This window comes from Benincasa hispida, chromosome 9 (genome assembly GCF_009727055.1).
Source record: "Benincasa hispida cultivar B227 chromosome 9, ASM972705v1, whole genome shotgun sequence".
Classification (NCBI taxonomy): domain Eukaryota; kingdom Viridiplantae; phylum Streptophyta; class Magnoliopsida; order Cucurbitales; family Cucurbitaceae; genus Benincasa; species Benincasa hispida.
This window is the reverse complement of record NC_052357.1, coordinates 74,925,291-74,946,880: the sequence shown is the minus strand read 5'-3', so window position 1 is coordinate 74,946,880 and position 21,590 is coordinate 74,925,291. Positions and strand designations below refer to the sequence as shown.

Below are 21,590 nucleotides of genomic sequence, written 5' to 3'. Positions count from 1 at the left end.
TACACGAGTTTTGACTATTTTATTACTATACATCTTTTTTTTTTTCTTTTTTTTTTCAATTCTCATCTATATAAAAATAATTTTATATAAGCTATTGAAATTTGAATGTATTAGCAAAAAAATGAGATTCAATTCAAATGTACATTGTTGAATATATCAAATATACCTCGTTTTTTTTTCTATCTGTCAATTTTATAACATTTTTTTTAGAAACTTTCCTTGTAGGTTCTAAAACGAAAATTATTTTGACAAGGTCATAACCCAACAAACTTTCCTTACATATTTCTTTAGGGATTATCATATGCTCATATACATGGTATGGAGGTTTGAAAAAGTAAGTTGGTCAGATTTTTGTATAAAATAATAGCCCATTAAACTATTTACCTAAAAAATAGAAAAGTCTATTTAATTGTGTAACTAAACCTATTTATTTAGACTATATGGATAAAAAGCTCTATAATCAAAAGTAAACCACAATTATAAGGTAGAGAAGATGATATCTACATGTTGCTCAAGCCATTTGATATAGTCCAGTAATAATGGGTCAATAATTTACTCATACCACTCGTACTATTATTAAATAAATAATTGATTATCATAGCTAAAACTATAATTCTTATTAACATTATGCTTGCAATTCAAAATTATGAACCCAAAGAGAAATAAAAATGATAAAGTTTTCGGTTTATTTTCTGTTTTAGTTTCCAGATCATACATGAATGGTAGTATACTTCTGAAACTTTTGATTTGTTTTTATGAGGGTAGAACTTAATTTACAATTGCACTCATTAGTAGTTAATTACAAAATCTAATTTCTAGTTTTTTTCAAATTTCTTTTCTTGGTACAACAACTCTTGAGATGGAAGATTGAACCTCCGATTTCTAGAGCGGTTAATCTAGATGTTTAGTCTAAAAATTTTATATATTGTCCCAAATGTCATGAAATTTCGTTGTGTGACTCGAGGAAGTCCTTTTCCTTGTGATTTTTTTTTTCTAAATTGTGTATTTTATTTGTGTGTTCGACTGTTTTTTTGCCTTTATTTATTGTCTTCTTTTATATAGTATTTTGTTTGTATCTTAATCTCAAGTCGTGGAATTTCTTTTTTAGTAATCTATTATGTTTATATATATAAAACTAAAAATTTACAGATAATAATCGATTCAATTATTAATGATTTTTAATCAAACATTTGTAATCACACATTAAATAGCTAGAGTCAAAAATAAAAATTGAGGTATCTTCAAAACGTTAACCGAGGGGGGAAAAATCAAACTTCTCCTCTGACTTTCCAGAGTTATTTAATCCTTGCATTTCATCAAGTTGCACTCTAGACTTGAACATATGTACAATTTCTTCTCATATTCAGTTTTCGTCAAATTTATCCCAAATTAAGATAAAAAGTACAAATTTCCAAAAATATCAAAATTTAATATACAAAATTGACAGGGAATAAATTTTCAAAATTCACAAGTTTAAACAAAAAAAAAAAAAAAAAAAAAAAAAAAGAAAGAAAAAGAAAGAAAAAAATCAATTCTAAAACATTTACTTAAGTTTGAGGTTAAGATAAAAGATTGCTCAGATGGATAATAATCTTTTTAAGTTCAAGATTAAAATCGATTACTTACCTAATGTATTTGGATTGCTTAAAAATATTTTTAAGTGCAAAAAAAAAAAAAATTTTAAGTATTAAAAACTCAATCCAAACATATTCTAAATATGATATTTTTGTAATTTCAATATTATCTTTTGAGGCTGCAAAAGTGAGCATAATTCAATTAACATCTAATATATGTTAGCAACTAAGAGGTGTATGATTCAAATCTCTTATTTTTATTGTACTTAAAAATATATAATATAATATATATTATATATATATATTATATTATATATATATATATAATATATATATATATATATATATATATATATATGCTACACTCATCTCTAGATATCTACTTCAATTGAAAATAGAAAAAATATTTTTGGAATAATTTTTTTAAAAACAATAAAAAAATTATCATTCCACCATTTGTTAGTGGACGTAGAAAAAAATCTAGTACTATTGTAGTACCAATTTCTTTTCATCATTATTTGATACGTTTTATTATTTATTTATTTTATAGACCATTAATAATTCTTTAAATGTTCCTACTGCGCATGTCAAACAATAAAATCTTTTACACCTCAACCCACGTGTCTTCACCTAACGTCTTTTAATGGAAATGTTCAATTATGAACTTTGAAAACACATTGTATTTGATTTTGGGATTATTACTTATAGTACTTTTAAAGACTCATATTTTAAAAGGTAACTATTGAAAGTACCTAATATATTTGTTTTTTATGAATATTCAATTCACATAGTCATCATGGCATACCTAATTCACATGTGGAAACATTAGTACGTATATGTCACTTTTTTTCTTAGGAAACAAACATGTCACATTCACTAAAACTAATAAATAATAATAACATCGTTGTTATCGAATTTTGTCAGCATTGTCTGCCCTGATGTTGAAAAAATGTTACACACCATTACCAAGTTTTAAGCATCATTCAGTTTTTCAGTTTCGCTGTTTTTTCTATTTCAGTGTTCAAATTTTAAATTCCCTTACTAAATAATTGGTGTAAAATCCCAAATAAGGTAATGTATTCCTATTTATTCGCTTAAGAAATGTTATTTGCCAACTCAAAAGGAAAAAAAAATTATTACGTTGAAAAAGGGAATTTTGCATACTATGACAATTGAAGAGCTATTCATTTAGTCAACAATACATGTTTCATTCGAGGACGAAACACGTATAGGTGAAGTACCATTTTATTCTATCAATTTTGGAAGACGAAGTACTGGTGTTTGAAAAGATTCTAGGAAGTAAGAATTAGTAGATATGTTTACCAAATCTGTTCGTGTTGATAAACTGAAGTTGTGCACGACTTCACTTGGACTTCTCCATGAACAGAGAGAGGAGTCGCTATCGTTGCAGGAAAGACAATGTTCTGTGCGAGATTGTTAGAAAATTGGAGCCCAACCCAAAGTTTAGGCCCATTCAATTTTTGCTTACACCATATAAGAAAGCTCTTCATTGGTTAAAATGGAGGTGGATTATCATTAGGAAGGAAAAATGGGCGGTGGACATATTTATTTATATAGCAAAAATTTGAAGGAAAAAAATACAATAATAGAGCCGAGAGCATCAATTTGCTTCAGAAGAAAGAAATTGGTGGGTCTGTGTATTGAAGGTCGAAGAAGAAAAATTATTGTCAGGGTGATTATTCTTTGTTTATTCACTGTGAGCATTTTTTTCTTTCATTTGAGAATTTGTGGGCAATTTTCACGAGAGAAAATTTGAGAGAAATCATTTTTTAGCAATGTAAGCTCTTGTATCATTCTCCGTGACTATTTTAGTGGAGCTTACATTGGTAATAGAGAATTGAGCATAGCCTACATTCGGTGAACTAGTATAAATCGGGTATCATCTCTCTTCTTAAACTTGATTTATTATCGTTTTTGTTGATTGAAAGCTTAAGTTGGTTTATCTATTTTTAATCTAGCAAGTTAAAAATTGTTTATTCTTCGCGTAATTTGAAACGCGAATTTGATCTAGGATTGTTGGACAATATATATTATCTCAATTTAGTCGATTAATTTAGATTGATGTATTATTATCCCCTATCAAGTGGTATCATAGCTGATTGAATTGTAGAACAATGTCGGAAAGAGATAAAATTGGTTATTGTTAATGGATCATATTTTTCTTTCTGGAAATGTCAAATATTAGATTACTTGCATTCCAAGGAATTGGATTTGCCATTGGAAGGAAAACCTGATGACATGGGAGAAGCTGAATGGAAGAAGTTGGACAAAAAGGTGTTGGGTACCGTTCGCCTGACTTTGACAAAAAATGTGCAAAGCAGTGTAGCAAAGAAGACGACCACAACAGGACTGGTGACAACTTTGTCAAACATGTATGAAAAGCCTTTAGTAAACAACAAGGTGTATCTCGCAACCAAATTTTAATCAAAATTTTTAATTTGAAAATGGCTGAAGGTACATCTGTCACTGTCCATTTAAATGAATTTGATTTGTTGATAAACAAATTAGTTGCTATTGAATTAGAATTTTCTAATGAAGTAAATGCAATATTGTTCTTGAGATCATTGTCTTATAGTTGGGAAATCATGAAAGTCGCACTTTCTAATTCATATAGTAAAGAGAAATTAAAGTTTTCACAGGTTTCTACGCTCGTAGAAGAGATTTGTAGAAAGGACTCAGGTGTTGCATCTATTTCTAGTTCAACATTGAATGTAGATAGAGGAAGAAGTAACAACAAAAGTTGTGGCAACAAAGGCAAATCAAGAAACAATAGAGGTAAGTCCAGAAATAACATGTTTGAGTGTTGGCATTGTGGTAAGACTAGAAACTTGAAAAAGAATTGCAAAGATCTAAAGTAGACTGAGGAGAATGAAACTAGTGCAAATATTGCTACAAATGAATTCAAGATGCTCTGACTTTGACAGTTGAGAGCATTCATGATACATGGGTTTTGGATTCAGGTGCATCATCTCATACTACTAGTCAACGTGACATTCTGGAAAATTATGTTGCAGGAAATCATGGAAAGGTGTATCTTGCTGATGGAGAGCCTTTGATGTCATTGGGATCAATGACGTGAATATAAGATTGGCAAATGGTTCAGTATGAAAATTTTGCAAGGTACGTCACTTTGATATATGATAAAAAAAAACTTGATTTCTATAGGGCAGTTAGATAGTGAAGGATGCGACGTGTTCTTTGGCGAAGGAAAGTGTTCGTTGCTATCATGATTCGCTCTAGGAGTGTATTGTATAAACTGAATTGGAAGAATAAGTTCTAAGTGTAAGTGATACATTTATGCTTTAATGCGTTTAAGTGAATCTAACACGTTGGGGCGTCAGATATATGCAACAGAACGCACACAACTCCTAATGACGTTCAAGTTTTCCTAAACCAGACCCAAGTATAAATCTAATTTAGGTTCCTGGTAAATCCAGGGTCGTACTCAGGGATTCAGTTAACCAAACGCAGACCTTGCGTTGTATCTACTGTTGGAGTTTTCCTAAATAAATGTGAAAAATGTGTTATTTACACTAAATTGCTGTGCCTGTGCAAGAGATGCAAAAGCGTTGAGTAGTTAGTGATGGATCATGTGAGAATGGAGTTTAATGTAAGTGGACGCGTCGGTCTTAGATGAATGTACACAAACCAGGATGTGATATGGATGAGATGGAGTAATTTGCTTATCTTTTGTTCATGCGTTAGATTTCATTCAACATTTCTCAATGCGAATAACATACAAAACCTATCTCTAGGATGCATGCGTCTAACACAGAATGCAATAGACACCCGTAAGTCTATCTCTAACTGTACTAGGTGTCCTACTTGATGCAGCTTAATTATTCTTTCGAACAAACTAAGTTAAAGATGATTTTTACCAATTTGTCAAGTTGGTTTGAGCGTTGGAATGAAGTTTGGCATAAAATATTAATGCGTTCAACATAAACAAGAAATAAACAATGGCAATTATGATGGATCAAATATATGAATTTTATAAAGAAATAGAGTCTTTACAAAATCAATATTTAATCAAATGAAATGAAAGTGATAAATGAGATGAACGAAACTGAGTCAAGCCAAAGAATACAATCTCTTGTATTTCTTTGGCTCAATCTTGTTGTGTACAATCACTTGTATAGGAATTAGATGAAGTGTCTTTCTCAAGAGTGGCTTCCTCCGCTCCTTGACCGGTGGTGGTGGTGGTGGTTCGAAACCCTTCTGATCATCTGGCACCACAACACAGCTTCTAAGAACTAAAACTATGACTACAATATACAGAGAGTAAGGATCTTGATAATTTGTCCGAACTTCTTGACTCTGGAGGGACTTCTTCTATTTATAGGCGTTGGTCACGTCCACTTGGTGAATGGGCAACATTAAAGTCCATGCCCTGGTTAGCCGCTTGACTCTCGGAAGTTTTTCAGACGCCGCCTGCTACAGGTGCCCATACTTGCAAGTGTGATGTGACACAATCAGCCTGAAGCAATGAATCTTCTCTGCGTTGAACTCCTTTCGACGCATGGCCCATGCATTAGAGCTTTTCCTGCGGCACTTGTCTAATGCATTAGCGATAATCCTTGCGTTGAAATCCTACAGTACAATGCGTTAGTGCCGCAATATTTAGTAATAAAACTTCTTTTGCATGAGTTTGCTAATGTTTGAATAAATCTATGCGTTTCTTCTAAAAATGAGGAGAATTTATCATTAAAAACCTTAGTTGTTCCAACTTAAGAGTAAAAATAACTTGTATTTCTACAAGTTATCACCACCCCCAAATTTGAACAATGCTTGTCCTCAAGCATTCCAAAATACTTCTTTGTTATCTCCTTTGTCTTAAGTGTGCAGAGTTCGCCTCTCATCATATTTAGTCATAAGCTTGAGATAAGAGTTTGGAAAATATAACTCAGTTTGACTCTTTTCTAAAAGGACTAATGTTTAGTTTCAGGTGCAGCAGGCCTTTTATCACCAACTCCTTTCGTTTCTCAAAACATTCTCGTTTTTTTCAAAAGCAGCAATGCGTTAGATGCATTTTTTAAGATAAATGCTGAATAAAAAGAAAAAAAACAATTATGAATTTTTAATTTACCCATGCGTTGTTCCAGGTATCCCTCTTTCGTTTTGGCTTGCCCCTACGGGTATCATGCGAGCATCCAACTACGGGTGAGAACCCTTCACAACTAAACTCATATATAATATTCATGCGTTTCAAGATATAGTTTCTTTATACTAAATAGAGGAGTTATATAGGACGCGTTGCTCTAGGAGACTTAACTTCATTTTGGCTTGCCCCCACGGGTATCATGCGAGCATCCAACTACGACTAAGTGCCTGTTCCAACTAAACTCATGCCATTTTAAGGTTTTTCTTTTGAAGTAATGATAGAGGAGTTGNCTACGACTAAGTGCCTGTTCCAACTAAACTCATGCCATTTTAAGGTTTTTCTTTTGAAGTAATGATAGAGGAGTTGCGTTTAACATTTTTCTTATTTTCTTCCCTTTTCTTTGTGATGTACCCGTTTGATGCGTCTTAACTCAGATTTCCCTCATCCTCAAATTTGGAGATGAGCTATACTCATCCCAAATTTGGAGACGAGCTAAATCCTCATTGCTAAAAGAGAAACAAAATTTCAAAAAGGCTTTGAGAGTTTGAAAGGAGTTTAAGACTTAAAGCTTGCATGCGTTAGAAGGTAAACATAACCTTTTTAGAGAAGTTTAGGCCTTGTTGATTTTCCTAACGCCTACTCTATACTTATAGATTTCATATACTTGATATCATTGAGGTCAGGCAAAGCACAAGACTTAGAAAATATCTAAAGAACAAAAATCAAGTATGCCAAGGTCAAACGCAAGGAACAAAATGATAGGAATTTCTCATTCATTTTCATAAATTCACATGAAGTAAACAAACAAGTCAAGCAGATACAAAAGAACAATTAAATAAAAATACAAAAATAACCGAACAGCCCAAAACTCTAAGTGCTAGCGCGTCATCTCTGCGTTCTACCTCAGGGTCTTCATCCATAAAACGTAGGGGGTTTCTAAGATGGGCAGGCAGTGGAGGCAGAGCAAACATTCCAACCAAGACCTGATTGATGTATTGCATTGTGTAAATAAATTGGTCTTGCATCCTTCTTGTTTTCTGCCTTAGATAATCCCTTAGAACTCGATTCTGTTGTTGAAGACCTTTGATAGACGCGGCCAGTGGTCTGAGCTGATCACTGATAAAAGTTTTCAACTCTTCTAAGTCTGCGCTGCGTTGAGGTGGTGTTGGTTTTTCATTTATTCCAACTGGGTCTTCAAAATTTGCTACGTTGCTTGACCCTAGCCCAATTGGTTCAAAATTTATTGGAGGAGGCACAAAGTTGGGAATTGGATTTGGTGGGGGCGAAGGAAGAGAATAAGGGATGTTCTGATCTATATGAGTTGGTTCTTGGTGCGTTTGATCAGGACTCCCTTCTGGCAGGGCCAATGGTGAGTCATGGAAAGTAAGATTGAGGGTTGGTTGCGCTTCTTCAGCTGAAAGTTCAAGCTCATCTTCATGTTCTTCGTGCTCTAAAGCTTCATTGCTGTGTTCAACAATCTGGACGCGTATTCTTTTGGGGTCACGTTTGGATGATCGAGGCTTGGTTGCCACTTCCTTGGTAGGTAAGGCAGGTTGATGCAGCGAACCACGAAGTAGACGCCTCACTAACTTTATGTCTATCAAGCTATCGATATCTTCATGATCATCCGTTAGAGGGATGCCCTCGTGTTCGCATAGTGCACAGATCAGCCATGGAAAGTAGAGTTGCCCTCGTGGCTTAGTCTTGATGGTCTTGATCTGATCCCTTATAATTCTTCCAATGTCCAAAGGGATGCACTGTATGATGCAATAGGTAGCCAGGACGTGTTCCTTTGATAATGTCTCATCATGCGTTGTCGGCATGATGCTCCATTTGATTAAGTAATACCACAAATTCGCGTCTGGAGTTAAATTCCTGGAAGCTAACATTTGTGCCCCGTTTCTCGATGTTTGCCATTTGCTTCCAGGTTTGGCTACCGTCCTTAACGCATCTTCTAATTGGCTTGGCGTTGGCTGCTCCAAGATGCGATTTCCTTCCGCATCTGGATTACTGTCAATGTTGAACACTTCGTTTATTTTGTCAGCTGAGAAGCGCACTAACACCCCATCAACAAAAGTTGTGTTCTTCTACATATCAAACTCACTATTGTAGAACATACAGATGAGGTTGGGCCAAATATAGGTGTGCCAAATGCAGAACTGATTCCACCCCAATGCATTTATTATTTCTGTGATGTATATTGGCAGTGGGTGGCGCTCAGGAAAGAAGCCCTTTTCTATGAGTATGTCACCAAATTGACGCTTTCTTCCCGAGGTCTTCTTAGGTAACGTGTTGGTTACCTTGCATTTTCCTATCGTGTACTCTTCGGCTTCCCTTGCCTGCTCTCTTAGTTCATTCTTCAATTCCTTTTGGAGATCCGTCTTCCTTCGCCCTTGCCTTCCAGGCTGATAGTCTTCCAATTCCTACTCTAGTGCGTCGTGCCTTGAGCTATTTCCATGCGTTGCATCCTCAAGGCCGGATGCAGATTGCTCATCTTCTTCTTCCTCTAATATTAACCTTCTTTTCTTTGTTACTCTTTTTTATTTTAAGGGCCCTTCATTCGCGTCGGATGGGCATGATTGCGACGCGTCAGGGCCAATTCTCCCTTCTTCTCTATCTTCTTCTTCCCCTTATTTTCTTAATTCTTCTTCTAGTTCCTCTTTAAGCATCATAGCATATCGCTCCGCTTCGTCTAATTCAAGTGATGCGTTAGGTGGGTCTGAACGCATCACCTACTCTTCCTCTTGGCTTTGATTAAAAGACGCCAAGATCGCACCAAAAACCTCTTGCTCGTCCAATCGAGCCAATTCTACCAACTTTTCAAGATGGCGCTTTGACGCAGGATTGTCAGAGGGGGGTATGGGCGGAGTAAATGGAGGGGTGCCCATTGGGGTATGAGGCGTCCTAAAAGAGGACATAATGATGGGCAAATGAGGTGGTTGGCTCGACGCGTCGGATTCCAATGGATAAATTGTAGCTAAGGGCTGGATCGAAAGTGGAAGTGGTGGACGCATGACTGGTGATGATGCGTTATGGAGGTAGGCTGAGAGTGATTCATGTGTTGCACCCACCATAGTGATGTTCGGAATGGCTGGTGGTGGGGCAGGCTTGGTGTAGGGTTTGGAGGTGGCCGTAGATGACGGACGCGTCCTTGGTTTTGCAGGTGTTTTGGCCCTTGGCTTGGGGGTAGTTTTGGTTGAGGGTCTTAGGTTTAGGTTGAGGGGTTTTGGCCAGAGGGGTGATGATGGCCTTGGAGGTTTTGGTAGGAGTTTTGTCGGTGTTGTGGATGGTTTCGGCCTAGACGGCCGCTGGGACGAAGAGGTGGCTCCACCGTGCGTGGGTTTGGTTTGGGCAAGGGTTTTGGTGGTTTTTCTAAGGCCCGAGGGAGGTGAAATCAAAACAGAGGACGAGGAATAGAAGCTTACCGATGAGTCGTTCCCGAAGCTCACGGTCTGGTCTGGCTATCTGAGGTGGACTACATTGTGGCTAGAGAAGCTCGAGCGAATCGGAAGCGAGGAAGATGAAGAGGTTTTTTTTTCCCTTTTTTTGTTTCAGAGAACTCGAGAGTGAAAATGAAGAAGAAGAAGGCTTCGAATCGTTGGGTCCTTTTATAGGCTGAAAGGGAATTAGTAGAGCCTGACGTCTGTAATAAATGTAAAGCGGAAGAGACGTCTCGAATTTCTAAATACTCGAGTGTTTTTGTGTTCTCGAGACGCGTCCCTTCAACTGGGCCATGCGTTAGACTTGCGTCCAATGCGTCCGTTATTCCCGACTCGATTATACAGAACTTTTAAAGAAAAACAAACAAGTTTCCAACTTTTATAAAAGTAAAAACAAAGAACAATCTTAAAACAACCAAACAAATAAATCAACAAACTCAAACGCATCATAAAATACAGAATGCAAAAAGATAAGGATAGAGGAAGCGTCGCTGGAATATATGGCGATGCAAACGTAGGGATACTTTGACGCGGGCCTCAATTGGCTTCGCATAGTACGAGAGATGACTTTTGGCGTTCCAGTCCATCTTCAAAGTAAGGCTTCACTCTTTGGCCGTTTACTTTGAATGCGTTGGTGCCATCTTCTCGTGTTATTTCCATAGCTCCATATGGAAAGATTGTCTTAATGATAAAGGGTCTTGACCACCTAGATTTTAGTTTCTCTGGAAACAAATGCAGACGTGAATTGAACAATAGAACTTTTTGGCCAACAACAAGTTCTTTCTTACTGATGCGTTGGTCATGCCAACGCTTTGTCTTTTCTTTGTACAGCTTGTTGTTCTCGTACGCGTTCAATCGCCACTCCTCGAGCTTGTTGAGCTGAAGTTTTCGTTGAGCGTCCGTGGCGTCCAAGTTCATGTTTAGCTTCTTAACTGCCCAAAACGCCTTATGCTCCAACTCTAAAGGTAAGTGACAAGATTTTCCAAACACAATAGAGTATGAAGACCTATAGGAGTTTTGTAAGTAGTCCTGTAGGCCCAGAGCACTTCATCCAGCCTCTGTGCCCAATCCTTCCGCATTGCATTGACAACTTTCTCCAGGATAGACTTGATTTCTCGATTTGATACTTCCGCTTGACCGTTTATTTGTGGGTGATAGGCAATAGCGATCTTGTGCCTGACATTATATTTTGCAAGTAATTTGGAAATGATGCGGTTAATGAAGTGCGTACCTTCGTTGCTTATTAGGGCTCTTGGTGTTCCATAGCATGTAAAGATGTTCCTGGTAAGAAATTTAGATACAGTGGATGCATCATTCCTAGCATAGGCTATTGCTTCTACCCACTTAGATACATAATCTACTACAAGCAGGATGTATTGTTGGCCATAGGACAGGGAAAAAGGTCCCATAAAATCTATGCCTCAAACATCGAACAGTTCAACTTCGAGAATATTGTTCAAGGGCATTGCGTCCCTTGAAGAAATATTCCCGGTGCATTGGCAGGGGTCACATTTTCGAACAAACTCCCTCGCGTCTTTAAAGAGGGTGGGCTAAAAGTATCTACTTTGAAGGACCTTTGCTGCGGTTCTTTGCCCACCGAAATGCCCTCCGTAAGGAGAGTCATGACACTCAGCTAAGATGCGTTGTGTCTCCTCCTCCGGAACGCATCGACGCATTATGGAGTCGGGGCCTTGTTTATATAGAAATGGCTCATCCCAAAAATAAAACTTCCTGTCATGAATTAACCGCTTCTTTTGCTGAGAGTTGAAGTTTCCAGGGAATTGTTTGGTGGTTAAATAATTGACTATGTCCACATACCAAGGTTCCCTACCTTCAACGCTAAACAGGCTTTCATCAGGAAATGCGTCCTTGATTTCACCTTCTTGGGCTTGCATTTCTTGATTCTCTAGCTTAGATAGGTGGTCAGCCACTTGATTTTCTGTTCCCTTTCTGTCCTGGATATCAATATCAAACTCCTGTAGTAGTAGCACCCATCTTATCAAAATTGGCTTCGCGTCTTTTTTGCTCATCAGGAATTTTATGGCTGAATGGTCGGTGTATATAGTGTCTGATGCACCAACTAAGTAAGATCGAAACTTTTCAATGCCCAACACTACAGCCAACATTTCCTTTTCAGTAGTGGCATAATGTTCTGAGAGTCATTTAGTGTTTTGGACGCGTAGGAGATGGGATGTATCAAATTACCCTGCTTCTGCCCTAACATTGTTCCTACTGCCACATCACTCGCGTCGCACATGAGAATAAAGTGTTGTGTCCAGTCCGGTGCTATCAGTACTGGAGCTGTCGTCAATGCATACTTCAAGGTTTTAAACACGTCAGTGCAGTCTTCATTAAAGTCATAGGGCCAGTTCGCCTCTAGTAATGTGCTCAGACGTCGTGCAATCTGAGAGAATCCTCTAACGAATCGTCTATAGAAGCCGACATGCCCTAGAAAACTTCGTAAAGTTTTAACATTTGATGGTGGTGGAAGTTTTGTTATGTCATCTATTTTGGCTTCATCTACTTCCAAGCCAGCCTTAGATACTTTGTGACCTAAGTCAATTCCTTCAGTCACCATGAAGTGACATTTCTCCCAATTTAGCACCAATTTTGTTTCCTCGCATCGAGCGAGGACGGCCTCCAAATTATCTAGGCATGACTGGAATGAGTCTCCAAAGACTGAAAAATCGTCCATGAAGACTTCACAGTTTTTCTAGAGAAGTCAGAGAAGATAGCCATCATTACATCTTTGAAATGTCCCAGGTTTTACACAGCCAAAAGCATGCATCTGAATGCAAAAGTTCAAAGGGACAATAACATAGTCTTCTCTTGATCTTGCTGGAATTCTATCAAAATCCTGTGTTGTAACAGGAGTTATCCATCGAGAAAGCAATAAAATTGTTGCCCGCCCAAGTCTTGTCAAGCAATTTGGTCCGATGAAAGGAAAGGGGGAAATTGGTCTTTCTTAGTTGCTGCGTTGAGTTTCCTGTTAATCCATATAGATCGCCAGCCGTGACAGATCCTCGAGGTATGAGTTATTATTGTTGTGACTATCATGGTCGTTCCTTTCTTGGGACATATTGTACATAGACTTACCCAGCTACTGTTAGCATATAGAATAGATAACTACCGCTGCCAACCTTTAAAATTCTTTTTTGACCACGTTTTCATTTAGTAGGGTTCAGCCTTCTTTGAGCTCGATTGACCCCGACTTCCCTTCTTCCACCTAATCTTATGCATGCAATAAGATGGGAAATAAGCCACGGATATCCTCAAGCGTCCAAGCCTATTGCACGCTTTGGCTTTTTTCAGCATCCACAAGAGAGACTTGCTCATTTAGGCTTCTGTAAGATTTGTGGGAAATGATCCAGGTAAAGTGTTGTGGTTCCAAGGAATGCATATTTCAAGTGTCCAGGTAACTGTTTCAACTCGAGTTCTGGTGGTTCTTCAAGTGATGGACGCATTGGTTTTGTCCGCTGCTCACTCAGACTTGGCAGCTCTGATTCTTTCAGGTTCTCCTCCAATGCGAAGACCTCACATACATGAGTCTCTTCTTCAGGAAACTCAATACTGTTTAGTTGACAATATTCACTATCTAGGAACTTTAATGCGTTGAGCACATTAAAGTTTACCTCTTCATTGTTCATGCGCATAGTTAATTCGCCTTTATGCACATCAATTAAAACTTTCCCAGTAGCTAAGAAGGGGTGTCCAAGGATAATTGGTACCTCCTTATCTGCTTCATAGTCCAAGATAATAAAGTCTGTTGGGAATATGAGATTGTCAACCTTCACCAGAATGTCTTTTATCTTCCTTTCTGGGTACTTAATTGTTCTGTCAGCGAGCTGAAAAGTAACAGAAGTAGGTTGTGCTTCGCCAATCCCCAATTTCTTAAAAATTAAAAGTGGCATGAGATTAATGTTGGCTCCTAGATCGCACAATGCATGACCTACATCCAATCCTTCGATCGAACAAGGAATTGTGAAACTCCCAGGGTCCTTTTGCTTCTTTGGTAGACTGTTTCTTACTAACGCGTTACACTCCTGCATTAGCGCCATTACTTTCTTCTCACCGACTCTTCTCTTCTTCGTTAAAATGTCCTTAAAAAATTTGACATATGTTGGCATCTGCTCTAAAGGCTCTATCAGTGGAATGTTGATATGCATCTGCTTTAGGAGCTCAGAAAGCACTTGAATTGTTGTTCATCATTCTTCTTCATCAGACGCCTAGAAAATGGTGCATTCAAAGTCACCTCAGGCTTTCCCGCGTTAGACATACTGGGTCTGAATGGCTTGTAGTCTCGGGCGTTCTTTCTTCCTGATCCATTGAATGTTTGATGCGTTCTTTCAAAGGACTACTATTTCTTTGATTCATTCTTCTTTCTTCAAGAGCTCTTCCACTTCGCAACGTCACCGCGTGACATTGCTCTTTTCCATTATTGTTCCCAGGTGTTTCACTATTGCTAGGTAGAACTCCAGGCTGCCTGTTTTTCAACTCGCTTGCTATCTACCCTACCTGGATTTCCAGGTTTCAGATAGATGACGCCTGGCTTTTCAGCAACGCGTCATTCTGGGCTATGTACTCCTTCAATAGGTTCTCAAGCGGAGATCCTGAGCTCGACGCTTGTCGTCCTCTATTAAAAGGCTGTTGATGTTGCTAATGTGTTTGTTGAAATGCAGGCGGCGGTCCATTCCTTTGCTGATGGTTCACCCCTGGGTGGTGCTCCTGATGATTTTCTCCCGTTTAAGAAAAATTTGGATGGTTTTTCCATCCAGGATTATATGTATTAGAGAATGGGTTGTTTTTTATGAAACATACTGACTGAGGGTTTTGTGGACATTCAACATAGGAGTGAGGATCTCCACAGCCCACATAGCTAACCATGGGCTAGCCAAACGCCTCTACCTGATTCACTTTCTGCTGATTTGATGCGTTTTCCAGCGTTATGTTTTCTAGAAGGTTGGTCATCGTAGCCACTTGAGTAGAAAGTGTGGCTATTGCATTGGAATCGATAGAATTAATGTTCTGAGAACTCTTCTTCCTGTTAGCTCTTCCATCATACGTATCATCCACCCATTCCATATTGTGTTTAGCAATGTGGTCTAGTATCTCTTTAGCCTTAGTGTAAGATTTGTCCATAAGTCCACCAGCTGCTACTGCGTCTGATGCCATCTGCGATACTCTATTCAGTCCTCCATAAAACGTCTCCATTTGGATAGTTAGAGGTAGTCCATGGTTCAGGCAATTCGTGACGAAGCCCTTAAAATGCTCCCATGTGGCACTTAAGGTCTCAACATCTTCTTGTTCAAAGTTCATAATCTCTCGACGCCTCCTTACGTTGGTGGTAGGTGGGAAGTATTTTTGCATAAATTTTTCCACCAACTTCTCCCAGGTGGTGATTTCACCAGGCTCTAGTGATCTCACCCATTGTTTTGCGTCATCACGCAAAGAATAGGGAAACAAGGACAACCTGATCGCCTCTGGGGTGATTTCAGGAATCATAAATGAATTACACGTTTCTAGGAAATGCTTCATGTGGACGTGAGGATCTTCACCACAACCACCCCAAAATTGTCCAGCAGACTGGAGCATTTGAAGCATAGTAGATTTCATCTCAAACCTGATTCCATCTGGCGTTGGGTATATGATTCCTAGAGAGAAATCATACAGTACAGGGGATACGTACTCCCTCATGGGACTCTTGTTGCTATTCGCCATCATGATTGGATTTTGTGCAGCATGAGCTAGTTGTTGATTTGCCTGTTCTTTCGCCATTGCTCGTTGCCTGTTCTGTTGTCTGAGAAATTGCTGCCTCAACCTTCGATGATGGTTGGATCGGTTCCTACGCTGGAAGGTCCTTTCAATCTCGGGGTCATATTTGAGTTCAGGAGTGCTCTCCCTGCTCAATGTTCACAAGCTTAGGCTTAACTTGTAATACTCCTTCAACCGAAGTGTTCCTATAACAGGTACAAACGAAATTTTTGGTTAGTTTTGTTTTTGAATCCCTGAAAACGGCGCCAAAAACTTGTTCGTTGCTATCGTGATTCGCTCTAGGAGTATTTTGTATAAAATAAATTGGAAGAATAAGTTCTAAGTATAAGTGATGTGTTTATGCTTTGATGCGTTTAAGTAATTGTAACGCATTGGGGCGTCAGATCTATGCAACAGAATGCACACAACTCCTAATGACGTTCAAGTTTCCTAAAACAGACCCAAGTATAAATCTAATTTAGGTTCCTGGTAAATCCAGGGTCGTACTCAGGGATTCGGTTAACCAAACGCAGACCTTGCGTTGTATCTACTGTTGGAGTTTTCCTAAATAAATGTGAGAAATGTGTTATTTACACTAAATTGCTGTGCCGTGCAAGAGATGCAAAAACGTTGAGTAGTTAGTGATGGATCATGTGAGAATGGAGTTTAATGTAAGTGGACGCGTCGGTCTTAGATGAATGTACACAAACCAGGATGTGGTGTGGATGAGATGGAGTGATTTGCTTATCTTTTGTTCATGCGTTAGACTTCATTCAACATTTCTTAATGCGAATAACATACAAAACCTATATCTAGGATGCATGCATCTAACACAAAATGCAATAGACACCAATAAGTCTATCTCTAGCTGTACTAGGTGTCCTACTTGATGCAACTTAGTTATTCTTTCAAACAATCTAAGTTAAAGATGTTTTTTACCGATTTGTCAAGTTGGCTTGAGCGTTGGAGTGAAGTTTGGCATAAAGTATTAATGCGTTCAACATAAACGAGAAATAAACAATGGCAAGTATGATGGATCAAATATATGAATTTTATAAAGAAACAAAGAGTCTTTACAAAAGCAATATTTAATCAAATGAAGTGAAAGCGATAAATGAGATGAAGGAAACTGAGTCAAGCCAAAGAATACAATCTCTTATATTTCTTTGGCTCAATCTCGTTGTGTACAATCACTTGTATAGGAATTGGATGAAGTGTCTTTCTCAAGAATGGCTTCCTCTGCTCCCTGACCGACGATGTGGTGGTTCTCAACCTTTCTGATCGTCTGGCACCAGAGCACAGCTTCTAAGAACTAAAACTATGACTACAATATACAGAGAGTAACGATCTTGATAATTTCTGAACTTTTTGACTCTAGAGGGTCTTCATCTGTTTATAGGCATTGGTCACGTCCACTTAGTGAATGGGCAGCATTAAAGTCCATGCCCTGATTAGTCGCCTGTCGCTCAGAAGCTTTTCAGACACTTCCTGCTGCGTGGAAGCTTTTTAGACGCCACCTGCTGCAGGTGCCCATACTTGCAAGTGGTGATGTGACACAATCAGCCTGGATCAATGAATCTTCTCTGTGTTGAACTCCCTTGACACATGGCCCTTGCTTTAGAGCTTTTCCTGTGGCACTTGTCTATTGCGTTACAGTTAATCCTTGCGTTGAAATCCTTCAATACAATGCGTTAGTGCCGCGATATTTAGTAATAAAACTTCTTTTGCATGAGTTTACTAATGTTTGAATAAATCCATACATTTCTTCTAAAATGAGGATAATCTATCATTAAAAACCTTAGTTGTTCTAACTTAAGAGCAAAAATAACTTGTATTTCTACGAGTTATCACCACCCCTAAATTTGAACAATGCTTGTCCTCAAGCATTCCAAAATAATTCTTTGTTATCTCCTTTGTCTTAAATGTGCAGAGTTCGCCTCTCATCATATTCAGTCATAAGCTTAATAACTCAGATTGACTCTTTTCTAAAAGGACTAATGTTTAGTTTCAGGTGCAACAGGCCTTTTATCACAACTCCTTTCATTTCTTAAAGCATTCTCATTTTTTTCTAAACCAGCAATGCGTTAGATGCACTTTTTAAGATAAATGCCAGATAAAAAGAAAAAAAAATAATTAAGAATTTTTACTTTACCCATGCGTTGTTCCAGGTATCCCACTTTCATTTTGGCTTGCCCCTAGGGTGTCATGTGAGCATCCAACTATGGGTGAGAACCCTTCACAACTAAACTCATATCTAGTATTCATGCGTTTCAAGATATAATTTCTTCAGACTAGAAAGAGGAGTTATATGGGACGCGTTGGTCTAGGGGACTTAACTTCGTTTTGGCTTGCTCCCACGGGTGTCATGCAAGCATCCAACTACGGCTAAGTGCCTGTTCCTACTAAACTCATGCCATTTTAAGGTTTTTCTTTTGAAGTAATGATAGAGGAGTTGCCTTTAACATTTTTCTTATTTTGTTCCCTTTTATTTGTGATGTACCCGTTTGATGCATCTTAACTTGAATTTCCCTCATCCCCAAATTCGGAGATGAGCTAATCATCCCAAATTTGGAGATGAGCTAAATCCTCATTGCTAAAAGAGAAACAAAATTTCAAAAAGGCTTTGAGAGTCTGAAAGGAGTTTAAGACTTAAAGCTTGCACGCGTTAGAATGTAAACATAACCTTTTTAGAGAAGTTCAGACCTTGTTGATTTTCCTAACGCCTACTCTATACTTATAGATTTCATAGGCAAAGCACAAGACTTATAAAATATCTAAAGAACAAAAATCAAGTATGCCAAGGTCAAACGCAAGGAACAAAATGATAGGAATTTCTCATTCATTTTCATAAATTCACATGAAGTAAACAAACAAGTCAAGCAGATACAAAAGAACAATTAAATCAAAATACAAAAATAACCGAACAACCCAAAACTCTATTGTGCTGGCGCATCATCTCTGCGTTCTTCCTCAGAGTCTTCATCCATAAAACGCAGGGGGTTTCTAAGATGGGCAGGAGTGGAGGCAGAGCAAACATTCCAACCAAGACCTGATTGATGTATTGTGTTGTGTATACAAATTGGTCTTGCATCCGTCTTGTTTGCTACCTTAGATAATCCCTTAGAACCCGATTCTGTTGTTGAAGACCTTCGATAGACACGACCCGTGGTCTGAGTTGATAACTGATAAAAGTTTTCAACTCTTCTAACTCTGCGCTACATTGAGGTGGTGTTGGTTCTTCATTTCTTCCTACTGGGTCTTCAAAATTTGCTGCATTGCTTGACCCTAGCCCAGTTGGTTAAAAAATTATTAGAGGAGGCATAAAGTTGGGAATTGGACTTGGTGGGGGCGTAAGAAGGGAATAAGGGATGTCCTGATCTATATGAGTTGGTTCTTGGTGCGTTTGATCAAGACTCCCTTCTGGCGGGGCCAATGGTGAGTCATGGAGAGTAAGATTTAGGGCCTGTCTCTTATACACATCTAGATGTGTATAAGAGACAGGAATAAGGGATGTCCTGATCTATATGAGTTGGTTCTTGGTGCGTTTGATCAAGACTCCCTTCTGGCGGGGCCAATGGTGAGTCATGGAGAGTAAGATTGAGGGTTGGTTGCGCTTCTTCAGCCAGAAGTTCAAGCTTAACTTCATGTTCTTCGTGCTCTGAAGCTTCATCGCTGTGTTCAATAATCTGGACATGTCTTCTTTTGGGGGCGCGTTTGGATGATCGAGGCTTGGTTGCCTTTTCCTTGGCAGGTAAGGCAGGTTGATGCGGCGAACCATGAAGTAGATACCTCACTAACTTTATGTCTATCAAGCCATCGATATCTTCATGATCATCCCCTAGAGGGATGCCCCCGCGTTCGCATAGTGCACAGATCAGCCATGGAAAGTAGTGTTGCCCTCGTGGCTTAGTCTTGATGGTCTTGATCTGATCCCTTATAATTCTTCCAACATCTAAAGGGATGCACTACATGATGCAATAGGTAGCCAGGACGCGTTCCTTTGATAATGTCTCATCATGCATTGTTCGCATGATGCTCCGTTTGATTAAGTAATACCACAAATTCACGTCTGGAGTTAAATTCCTGGAAGCTAACATTTCTGCCCCATTTCTCGATGTTTGCCATTTGCTTCCAGGTTTGGCTACCATCCTTAACGCATCTTCTAATTGGCTTGGCATTGACTGCTCCAAGATTCGATTTCCTTCCGCGTCGGGATTACTATCAATGTTAAACACTTCGTTTATTTTGTCAGCTGAGAAGCGCACTAACACCCCATCAATTAAAGCTGTGTTCTTCTCCATATCAAACTCACTATTATGGAATATGCAGATGAGGTTGGGTCAAATACGGGTGTGCCCAATGCAGAACTGATTCCACCCCAATGCGTTTATTGTTTCTGTGATGTATATTGGCAGTGGGTGGCGCTTGGGAAAGAAGCCCTTTTCTATGAGTATGTCACTAAATTTACGTTTTCTTCCCGAGGTCTTCTTAGGTAACGCGTCGGTTACCTTGCGTTTTCCTATCGTGTGCTCTTTGGCTTCCCTTGCCAGCCCTCTTAGTTCATTCTCCAATTCCTTTTGGAGAGCCATCTTCCTTCGCCCTTGCCTTATGGGCTGATAGTCTTCCAATTCCTGCTCTAATGCGTTGTGCCTTTAGCCATTTCCATGCGTTGTATTTTCGCCTGGGTTCGTTTTTGCATTTTCGCAAATCATCAGACGCACAGATTTTTTCAATGTTCTTAACCTCTGGGTTCGTTTTCGCGTTTTAGCCCGCTGAAAAATTCTCGCACAAAAATTGGGCCCCGAGTAGCCCCACGGAGCCCGATAGCCATTTGGGGCACTAATGAGCTCCGTTCGCAAAACCATCTAGCGTAGGGCGTTTTTTCATCATTCTTAACCTCTGGGTCCATTTTCGCGTTTTCACCCGCTGAAAAGTTCGCACATAAAAATTGGGCCCTGAGGTAGCCCCACAGCGCCCGATAACAATTTGAGGCACAAATGAGCTTCGTTCGCAAAACCGTCTCGCTCACGGCTTTTTTTCATCGTTCTTAATCCTTGGGTCTGTTTTCGCGTTTTCGCCTACCGGAAAATTCGCGCAGAAAAATGGGGCCCCGTAGCAGCCCCGCCGAACCCGATATCCATTTGGGGCACCAAATGAGCGCCGTTTGCAAAATCGTTCGGCGCAAGGATTTTTTTCATCGTTCATAACCCCTGGGTCTGTTTTCATGTTTTTGCCTGCCGGAAAGATCATGCACAAAAATTAGGCATGAGGGAGCCCCGCCGGGCCCGATAGCCATTTAGGGCGCATGGCTTTTTTTCATCGTTCTTGACCCCAGGGTTCGTTTTCGCATTTTCGCCCGTCGGAAAGTTCGCGCACAAAAATTAGACCTCGGGGAAGCCCTGCAGGGCCTGATAGCCATTTGGGGCACCAAATGAGCTCCGTTCGCAAAATCGTCTAGTGCACGGATTTTTTTCATCGTTCATAACCCCTTGGTCTGTTTTTGCGTTTTCACCCACCGGAAAGTTCGTGCACAAAAATTGGGCCTCGGGGTAGCCCCACCGGGCCCGATAGCCATTTGGGGTACCAAATGAGCTGTGTTCGCAAAACCGTCTGGCATACGGGTTTTTTACATTGTTCTTAACCCTTGGGTCTGTTTTCGTATTTTCGCCCGCCGGAAAGTTCGCGCACAAAAATTAGACCCCA

The 21,590-nt window shown here is 39.1% G+C and overlaps 1 protein-coding gene and 1 non-coding gene across 2 annotated transcripts; one reads left to right on the top strand and one right to left on the bottom strand.

The window, feature by feature from the left end:
* Positions 1-13,468: 13,468 nt before the first annotated feature.
* On the bottom strand, positions 13,469-14,194 carry LOC120084899. Its single transcript, XM_039040710.1, has one exon. It carries the CDS (start codon positions 14,192-14,194, stop codon positions 13,469-13,471), a length of 726 nt encoding a protein of 241 aa, XP_038896638.1.
* Positions 14,195-15,363: 1,169 nt separating this feature from the next.
* Positions 15,364-15,467, top strand: LOC120087403. The gene has a single exon (XR_005484542.1). It is a non-coding gene; the product is annotated as a small nucleolar RNA R71 (small nucleolar RNA).
* The last annotated feature ends 6,123 nt before the right edge of the window (positions 15,468-21,590 follow it).